Source organism: Humulus lupulus, chromosome X, assembly GCF_963169125.1.
Source record: "Humulus lupulus chromosome X, drHumLupu1.1, whole genome shotgun sequence".
Lineage (NCBI taxonomy): Eukaryota > Viridiplantae > Streptophyta > Magnoliopsida > Rosales > Cannabaceae > Humulus > Humulus lupulus.
Window position 1 is genome coordinate 145,974,500 of NC_084802.1, and position 10,658 is coordinate 145,985,157.

At 39.8% G+C, this 10,658-nt stretch overlaps 1 protein-coding gene across 1 annotated transcript; it reads right to left on the reverse strand.

Annotated features, from left to right (window-relative positions):
• Positions 1-4,388: 4,388 nt before the first annotated feature.
• LOC133806345 (uncharacterized) lies at positions 4,389-5,207 on the reverse strand. The gene has a single exon (XM_062244459.1). The coding sequence runs from the start codon at positions 5,205-5,207 to the stop codon at positions 4,389-4,391; it is 819 nt and encodes a 272-aa protein (XP_062100443.1).
• Positions 5,208-10,658: the final 5,451 nt, after the last annotated feature.

Below are 10,658 nucleotides of genomic sequence, written 5' to 3' on the forward strand. Positions count from 1 at the left end.
CCATTTCCTAGTGTAGAAAGATCATCTAATTTACTAGATTTAATCCATAGTGATCTTTGTGACTTAAATGGTGTTTTAACTAGAGGTGGTAAAAGGTATTTTCTTACTTTTATAGATGATTTTAGTATATATACCTATGTGTTCCTTTTAAAGCATAAAGATGAAACTTTTGATGCTTTTAAATTGTATAAATTAGAAGTTGAAAATCAACTAAATAAAAAGATTAAGGTGCTAAGAAGTGATAGAGGAGGAGAGTACTTCTCTAATGAATTCAATACATTTTGTGAAGAAAATGGTATAATTCATGAGTGCACTGCACCTTATACACCACAACACAATGGTGTTGCCGAAAGGAAAAATAGGACTTATCTAGAGATGATAAATTCTATGTTGGTGTTTTCTAAGTTGAACTTCAACTTATGGGGTGAAGCACTTTTAACTGCTTGTCACATTCTTAATCGAATACCGATGTAGAAAAATGAGATATCTCCATATGAGTTATGGAAAGGAAGAAAACCCAACATAAGGTACTTCAAAGTGTGGGGGTGGCTTGCATATTGCAAGAAAAACGAATCTAATAGAACAAAGTTTGGTTCAAGAGCCATAAAGTGTGTTTTTGTTGGTTATGCCAACAATAGTAAAGCTTATAGGCTATTAGACTTAGAGTCTAATGTTGTGATTGAATCTAGAGAAGTTGAATTTTTTGAGAATATGTTATGTGACAACAATTCTCAAGCTTCAACATCTCTAAAGGAGAATTTGTTATATGAGAACAATTCTCAAGCTTCTACATCCAAAGTTGATTCTCAAGAGGAGAATCCTCAAAAGGATGTAAAGCAACCCTATGAACCTAGAAGAAGTCAAAGGCTTAAAAATCATAAAAGTCTAGTAGTGGATGAGATAGATTCTCAACGAATTTCATTCTACATGGTAGAAGGAAATGGAGAGGAAGTCATTAGGAAAATTCTTATTGTACTTCTCATTGAGGATGATCCTAAGACTTATAGAGAAGCTATGCAATCGAGAGATAGTGCATTTTGGAAAGAAACCATCAATGATGAGATAGATTCCATTCTTTCCAACAACACTTGGGAATTGGTAGACCTCCCACCGGGGTCTAAGCCAATTGGGTGTAAGTGGGTATTTAGGAGAAAATACCACACTAACGGTACTATCCAAACCTTTAAAGCTAGATTAGTAGCTAAAGGGTTTAGGCAAAAAGAGGGTATCAATTATTTCGATACCTATGCGCCTGTTGCAAGAACAACTTCTATAAGATTTTTTATCGCTTTAACTTCTATACACAACTTGTATGTTCATCAAATGGATGTCAAAACAGCATTCCTTAATGGTGACCTCAATGAGGAGGTCAATATGCAACAACCCGAAGGGTTTGTTCTACCAAATTATGAACATAAACTTTGTAGACTTTTAAAATCCTTATATGGATAGAAACAAGCTCCTAAGCAATGGCATGAGAAATTTGATCAAGCCATCATGTCTAATTGGTTTAGACATAACAATTTAGACAATGTTTGTATTCCAAAACTTGTAAGGGATATGTGATCATTGTTTGCTTATATGTGGATGACATGCTTATTCTATGTAATAGCATGAAAGGGATAGAAGAAACGAAAAGGTTTCTATCATCAACCTTCAAGATGAAAGATCTTGGAGAAGTTGATACCATACTCGGTATCAAAGTAAAGAAACATAGTGGGGTTTTCGTGTTAGGGCAAGCCCACTATGTTGAGAAAGTATTGAACAAATTTAACCATCTCAAGGTTAAAGATGCCAATACTCCATTCGATCATAGTGTAAAACTAGAGAAGAATGAAGGAAGAGCAGTGGCTCAATTGGAGTACGCTAGTGCTATAGGGAGTCTAATGTACGCTGCTCAATGTACTAGACCTGATATAGCATTTGCGGTAAGTAAACTTAGTAGGTTTACAAGTAATCCAAGTGTGGATCACTGGAAGGCAATTGGAAGAGTCCTAGGTTATCTCAAGAAAACCAAAGGACTAAGCCTTCACTACTCCAAATTTCCTTCAATCTTAGAAGGATATACAGATGCAAGTTGGATATCCAATCTTGGGGACAACTTGTCCACAACTGGTTGGATATTTTCACTTGGTGGAGGTGCAATTTCTTGGGGTTCCAAGAAACAAACCTGTATATCTCATTCCACTATGGAAGCAGAATTCATAGCTCTAGCTGCTACCAGCAAAGAGGCCGAATGGTTAAGGGATCTATTGATAGAGATTCCCCTAATCAAAGAGAATGTATCTACTATATCGATACATGGTGATAGCCAAGCGACATTGGCTAGAGCATACAACGGATTGTATAATGGGAAGTCTAGACACATTAGTCTAAGACATGGATATGTAAGAGAATTGATTCAAAGAGTAGTCATCTCAATATCCTATGTGAGAACAAGTGAAAATCTGGCGGATCCTTTCACTAAGCCACTAACGAGGGATTTAGTGGCCGCATCATCTCGAGGGATGGGACTTAAACTCCCTATAGAGATTCACGATTGATGGTAATCTATCTTAACACTAGTTATTCAACTAGTGTTAGGTTCAATAGGTAATAACAAGTAAATCAAGTGAATATTAGTTGTACTCAAAACAAGTCCCATATGAGATATTGAGTACTTGTGTGTTACCAAGTGGAGGGTTAAAACCGAAAGGTGTTTTAATAGAATTCAGTCATGTAAAGACAAGTATTTTTGGTAACAAAATACTGTAAGAATTCTACCTATATGGACCTAGGGGTGGTGCCGCCTCTCATGAGAATTGGGAGTATTCTCAAGAACGTCCATGAATGGAAAGTGCACATGGCCATTAACGGTGCAAAGCGAGACATAGAGGTCTCAAGTAAACATCGCAAAGGTGTGTGTGTTATCACCAAGTTGTTATCACGAAAAGATGGTGCAATGCCTATTGCAACCAAATTTTTGACAAATTTTGTGATAATTACACTATAGTAAAGTTCAAGTTGAAAAACACTTTGCTTTATGCACTAATGGAATGACTCCTATAAGAGAGAGTTCTTATTTAATCAAGTGGGGGATATGTTATATTTTAAAATATAATGATTGATTAAATAAGTGTTACAATAGATAACTATTTAATCTTGTGGGGGAATGTTATATTATTTTATAATACAATGTAATATTATATTATATTATAATATAATGTTTTAGATTAAATAAATGTGACAAAGAGTGTCACATATTGTAACATATAATAGAGAGTTACAATATTTAGATATATGAGATATATCCAAATAATGTAACATATTTGGTGTTACAAATTTGTAACTTCCAAATATTACCCTTTATTGTGTAAATTTGTTGTACACAATATTGATATGAATTTCATAAAGCCATATGTGATATGGCTGTTAGAAATATGATTTTAACCCCAATAATGTGTTTTGGGAGTTACAAAATCATTTGGGAGGGTTTGGAACCGTTTGGAAAAACAACACATTTTTTAGTGCTGAAAATGGTCGGTGGCCGCGGCCACTGAATGTTGGTGGCCGCGGTCTGTGGGACAGAGGCTAGTGGCCGCGACCACTAATGTCTCTGGCCGCGGCCACAGGCTAAAAACTGACCATTTTTTCAGTTTTTTCAATCTTTGTTGACCGGCTCAAAAAACCCAAATAACTCCCAACTCTCATTTTTTTTTTGGTCAAGAAGAAAAAGCTTCATTGATCAAACAGACAAATTACAACCAAGCAAAAAAAAAAAAATTTCAGAACAATACCGAAACAGCCAGGCAACATCTAAAACAACTTACATACTAGATAGTTTCCTTAAGAAAATGTTAGAATTAGGAAGAGATTTCCTACTATGGACAGTGTAAATTCTGTACTGGACTAAAGTAACTATTTCTTTAGCTATCCAATTAGCTGTTAGGGAGAAGCCATCAAATATACATCTATTTCTATTCCTCCATATTTGGTAAACAGCAGCTGCCAAGATCATGTTGATAGTCATGCTCATTCTGTTTTTCTGGCTGAGGTTGAGTCCCATAGTCAAGGCTGAGAAGCTGGAAGCCCATGCCCGAAAGCCCAGCCAAGAAAAAAACGCATTGCAGGATCCTCTTAGATAAGTAGCAATCGAAGAAGAGATGGCTGTGACTCTCCCATTGATCTTCACACACAGGGCAAAGAAGGCTGTCAGTGGGAATGGTGCATTTAACCAAGTTATCTCTTGTGAGAAGGAAAGAATTAATAACCATCCATAACAGGAACCTATGTTTAGGAAGTATGGTACGACACCAGATTCCATCCTTGTAGGCCACCCTTTGTTGGTTTATGGAGCTGTAATATAGCTTTGAAGGTTTGAAAGCCCCTGAGACACCAGCAGCTAGAATTTATTTTTCATTGAATCGATTCCTGAGGTGACATAGCTTGCGCCAATACCAACTACTGTCATGCTTCAAAACATAATCCCAAAAGTTCACCCCTTTTAAGCAGACATGCTGAATCCATTTTACCCAAAGTGAGTCTTGTTTTGTCGAAACAGCCCAAATATACCTGGCTAGAAGGGCCTTGTTCCAGCTAGTACCATCCCTAAGACCAAGACCACCATAGACCTTAGGCAAGCAAACTTGGTTCCACGATGCCAAATGAAACTTGCAACGAGTACCCGAGGCCCCCCAAAGAAACTGCCTACACAACTTCTCCACTTCCTTGATTATACTTTGAGGCAAAGTGAAAATAGACATCCAATAATTCCTTAAACCAGACAACACAGTTTGAATGAGCAGTAAATGACCTGCATAGGATAAGTGTTTACTAGACCAGGAAAACAACTTTACTCGCATCTTTTGGATAATAAGTTCACAGTCCGTGTGTTTCCATTTAGTAGGCCTCAAAGGCACTCCAAGATAGTGCAAAGGGAAAGATCCAGCTGAAAGGTTCAACCCCTGCAAAATTTCAGTCCTAACTTCAGCTGCAACTCCTCCAAAATAAACCTGGGACTGTTTTGAATTGATAGACAAACCAGTAGCTTCACTAAATTTCTTTAGAGAGTCTTTCAGAACAGAAACAGCCCCAACAGTTCCCTTACAAAATAAAATAACATCATCTGCGAAGCAAAGATTTATCAACTTCAAGTCCTTACACATCGGGTGAAACCGAAAAGAGGAGGACTTGGCATTAGATTGCAAGCTTCTATTCAAGTACTCCATGATTAAAACAAAGAGGAGAGGGGACATTGGGTCCTCTTGCCTCAAACCTTTGCCCCCTTTGAAAGTACATTGAACCCGCCCATTTATCAGCAATGAATAAGTAGTACTCCTAATGCATATCATAATTTAGCTAATGAACTTAGAAGGAAAACAAAAGGCCTTTAACAAGTTAACCAGAAAAAGCCAATCCACCGTATCATACGCCTTGCTAATGTCTATCTTTATCGCACACCGAGGAGAAGTAATCGCTCTACCATAATTCTTAATTAAATCTTGAAGAATCATGATATTATGAGCTATTGATCTACCCCGAACAAACGCACCTTGGTTCGACTGAACAAGATAAGGAAGCACCACTACCAAACGGGAACACAACAATTTAGCCATAACTTTATACAGAGTTGAGCAACAAGCAATCGGTCTATAATCAGAGGCCCTAGCTGGATTCGCAACTTTAGGAGTTAAGGACAAAGTTGTTTCATGCAGCTCTTTAGGAAAATGACCCGTTGAGAAACCATGAGATATGGCTGAGCAAATATCCTGACCAATATCCTTCCACATAGACTTAAAGAAACCGGACCCATAGCCATCAGGACCAGGCGATTTAGTATTGGGAATACTAAACAAGGCAGCCTTAATTTCCTTAGGAGAGAAGGGTTTTAACAGATACAGTTGTTGCTCCACTGAGAGCTTAGAGCCTAAAGCCATATAACTCTGATCAACCACCCTTGAAGCCGAACTGGGAGTGCCCAAATGACTTTTAAAGTGCTCAAAAAAATGGCTAACAACCTCCTTGAAATCATCAACCAGATCCCCATTATCATTAGTATAACAAGCAATAGAATTCTCAGCTTTTCTCCTCTTCAAGAACGCATGGAAGAAAGAAGAATTCATGTCCCCATGCCTTAACCAATTGATCTTACTGCGCTGCACTAAGAAACTATGATAAATTTTCTCATGGTAATTAAATTATGTGGCTTTCACTTTAACTGCCTCTTGTAACTAACAGTCAAGAGGCTTCTCTTGAGCTTGAAAACGGACTGTTTGCAGTTCTTCCAAAGCCAAGTGATAGCCTAATCCCACATCCCCAAACCAGTCCCTATTCAGATTTTTCAGTTGATGTTTAAGACGAATCAGTCTAGTAAAAATTGCCTTCAGCCCATACGACTGCACTGGAGCTTCCCAGCTCTTCAAAACTATTTGCTTAAAATCAGGATGATTAGACCAAAAATTATAGTATCTGAAAAGCTTGGTTCCCATAGAATTCAAAGAGATATTAGAAACAATACAAGAGCAGTGATCCGATACCGCCTCCCATTGAAAAACAGCCACACTTTGAGGAAAAACATCAAGCCAATCTTCATCTATAAGAGCATGATCTATTTTGGAATAAATTCTAGCTAAACCATCTTGGTTATTCGTCCATGTAAAGTAGGAACGCATACTCTTGATAGCCTCAACTTTAGCAACATTTTTCCATCCTACAGAATCAACCAACTCAGAGCTAGCCAAAGGGCAACCTCTAGTTCTATCACCAACAGAAAAAGGAGCATTAAAGTCACCAATTACCAACCAAGCTTTGACAGAAAGAGATAGCCGAGACAGATCATTCCAAAGACTCCTCCTAGTATCAATTGAATGGTAACCATAAACAAATGTAACAAAGAAGCTAGTCTTGTGACCAATCAACCTGATTAGGCAGTGAACCAATTGAGGAGAGTCTTCCAAGATGCTCAAATTAGCAATACCTTTCCTCCAAAGAATCAGCAACCTCCCTTCAGTTCTTGGGCTAGTGAAATAGTCCCAGTTAGGAAATCTATGTTCCATAAACTCCTCAATTTTCTTACCACGCAATTTAGTTTCCAATAAACCACCTATACCAACCTTATTCTTCCTAAATGACTCTTGGACTGAAATTTGAAATTCAACTCTCATTTTTAATTCCATATTAATCCAATTAAACATTGGTAACAGCCATGGGGTTGATGGAATTTGAAATTCAAAGGGTGTCTCTAAACTCTATAAATAGGAGCCTATAACTCACTTGTAAGACACAACATTTCTATCCATTAGAGCACTTGGCTAGAAACACCTTGAAGCTTGATAATTCCATAAAGAATTTCCTATAATCTGTTAGAGATCCCTTAGTGCTTGAGTTAGGGGGAAATAAGCTTTTTGACAAAGGTTTCAAACCTTGTTCAAGTTGGTGATCCCGAACACTCTTCACTTTGGTAGTGTGAGTGAGAGTTGTTTATTTTTTGTTTCTTATTCCTTTCTTTCATTCTATTGCTTTTCATCTTTATATTGTTCTTCTCTATTTACTTGTATTTCTTATTCATGAGTTGTAATCTTTTATTTTCTTTTGTTTCAAACACTTTACTTTATTTGTAACCTTTTTCTTAGAGTTGTATTTTACTATTCTCTTCTTCTTCATCATCTTCTTCATTTTCTTTGTTTATTTGTAATTTTCAGTTATAGAGTTGTAACTCTTTTTAATCAATCATTATTTATTTGTAATATATTGCATTGAGTTGTAATTTATTATTATTTCCATTGAGGCAAAATACATATTTCCATTGAATATGAAATCTTATAATATTAGCATTTATTATATTTTCTTTTATTACCTTGATATCCAAATCTTAGTTGTAACTAAGTCCCGTTGGCCCATGTAACCTTCTTGAGCCTATAAATAAGAACCAAAGAGCTCAAGGGAGGGACTTTTGAACTTTTGATCTTGGTATTCAGAGAAAAGAGCATGGTGTGATTATCCACCGAAATTGTAATCCCCTCAAGGCTTGTGAAACTCGTGAACCCTAGTTCATTGATCACAATATTGGGATTCAATATCAATAAGAACACTAAGTGGACGTAGGTCATTACCATCTAGTTGGGGCCGAACCACTATAAATCATTTGCGTTATTTGCTTTCCATTTGATTCTCTTCTTGTTTTCCTTTTGCTCTTTATCGTTTATTTGACTCTGTGTCATTGGCCAAATCAAGGGTCAACATTTTGGTGCTTTCATTGAGAGTTTAATTCTAGACTTCAAGAAGATCAAATGCCTAAGACATCCAAGAGAACTGGGCAGACTTCTGGCGCTGCATCCACTTAGCCTCCTCCTCCAAATTTGGCTAAAAAATGAGCCACACTTCGATTTTGAGGAGGAAGAAATGGATTCTGAAATGTTGAGGACAACACTGAGTGTGTTGCAGGATGAGTTGGCCAATCTGAGGGCCAATCAAGAGAATGCGGCGGAGACCTTGGCACTACAGCAGAGGGAAATCGAGCGTCAGTGTCAGGAACTGAATGAGCGGCAGGCAGACATGGGCTGCCAGCAGAGAGATGCCACAGCCGCTTTAGAAGAAGCCATTCAGTTGGCTCAGGGACAAGCTGCGCCGGCTTCTCAATCGGATCAGCCACCAAATACACCACTGCAATGGGCCCCAAATCCCAGTCCTCCGCTTCAACCAGCAAGCCCTCAAAGGCCGGAGCAACCGCCTGCTGCTCAACAGGATATCCTAATTCAGGACCCTGAGCAGTAGCCACCTTCTCAGGTTGGTTGAGGCAATCCCCAGCGCCAGAGGCAGAATAGGGCTGGGCAGCCTCCCCGAAGCCCTAGATACCTAGTGGCTGATGAGCCAAATCCACCAAGCAGGGGGCAACATCCTTTTGCTAACAGAAGGCACACCGAGTCAAGCTCTGCAGTCAGGGGACCCCCACGGCATAATAATGCACGGGTACCCACCGACCAACGCAGGCCTCCCCCTGAGCTCGGAAAATGCCAGCTAGAGGAGGAAACAGCGTGACCAGCCAATCGTGCTATAGTCGGTCATAGTTTAGGGACAACAATGATTATAATGAAGCCGACTCCGGTAGGAGAAATGCTAGTCGAGGGCAAGAAGGAAGAGGTAGAGATAGGAACCCCCCAAAAATTGAAAATAGGCCTACGAGCCAAAACACTAGGGGCAGCCTAGACAGGGTAACATCTTTGATCAGTTGGGCGTAAGCGAGCAAAGGCGCAAAGATGATGACCTAAGGGATGTGCTCAATGACAGGTGCGAGAGGCACGATGAGAACGCTCCTCCAGCACCAGTCGCCCCAGCAATCCCAAACATTGTACATGCCCAAATTGACACATTGAATTAGGATATCCAGCAACTAGTGGGAAGCCGGACATCCCACATCAAGTATGATCGGAGGAGAGGTACTCCATTTGCACAGAGGATGCCAGTACTGCCAAATTTTGATGGGTATGGGGACCCAGTATCTCATGTAAACAAGTTTGAGATACAAATGCACATCCAGAAGGTATCGGACGATGCCCGCTGCAGGATCTTCCTGGCCACCCTATCTGACACTCCACATGAGTTGTTCTTTAAATTCCCTCCTGCTAGTATAGTATCGTGGGAAATGTTCGTGAAGGAATTCTACGGACAATTTTATGCTGGTTGTGTACATCCCACTGAGGCCAACCAGCTGGTCGAGATATGCCAAAAGGAGGGAGAATCCTTAAAGGAATACGCCCAACGTTTCATGCGAGCAACTGCTATAGATAAAACAATGGGTGATGAAGGAAAGATGATGGCCCTTACTACCGGAGTAAGGAACCATTCTCCCCTCTGGAACAACCTAAGAAAGAATGAGGTGAGGAGTACCTAGGAATTTCTTGATCGAGCAGATCGGTATATCAAGCTCCTGGATGCAATTGCCAACGAGGGGAAATTTCCTGCGAAAGACAAGAGACCAAAGGAAGATCTCGCATAGCCGCCAACGGGTCTGATAAACCCAATGGCAATGGCAAAGGCAACGGGAACGGGAATGGTAAAAACGGTGGAAAAGGGCGAACAATGAGCCATCAATGTCCAAAAATAAACGGCCCAAAGGAAATAGGTATGAGCCAAGATTCACCAACTATACGACCCTTGTCGAAAGTAGAGCGGAGGTCTACCAGGCGACCAACTCCAATGTCCCTCAGAAGCGACCAGCACCGAAGGAAGGATATCTCCAAGAGAGATACAACAAAATTTTGTCCTGTTCACAACAACTACGGTCATGACACTAATGAGTGTAACCAGTTGAAGGACTAGATTGAGTTCCTTATCAGACAAGGACACCTAAGGAGATACGTTCAAGCCATAGGAGGTTCTCAACGAGAGGCTCAAGGAGGCAACGAGCAGGTGCCTGTACACCAACGCTTTCCATCTTTACAGCCAGCTCTTGTGGCAGGTACGTTACCCACCATATGTGGCGGCCCACACCTTGGAGGAGATAGTGTGAAGGCAAGGGAGCGATACGCTCGAACCTTACGCCACGACCAGGACATCGAGATGATGAGTGTGGAGGATTGAGCGCCTAAAAAAGCTAAAACAAAGGAAGAGTTAATAACTTTCTTTGAGGATGATGCTCAGCATGTCCGATTCCCACATTTGGATCCACTGGTCGTGGACGT

Coding starts and splice junctions, on each gene's coding strand:
- LOC133806345 (XM_062244459.1), bottom strand. CDS start 5,207: ATGGAGTACTTGAATAGAAGCTTGCAATCTAATGCCAAGTCCTCCTCT.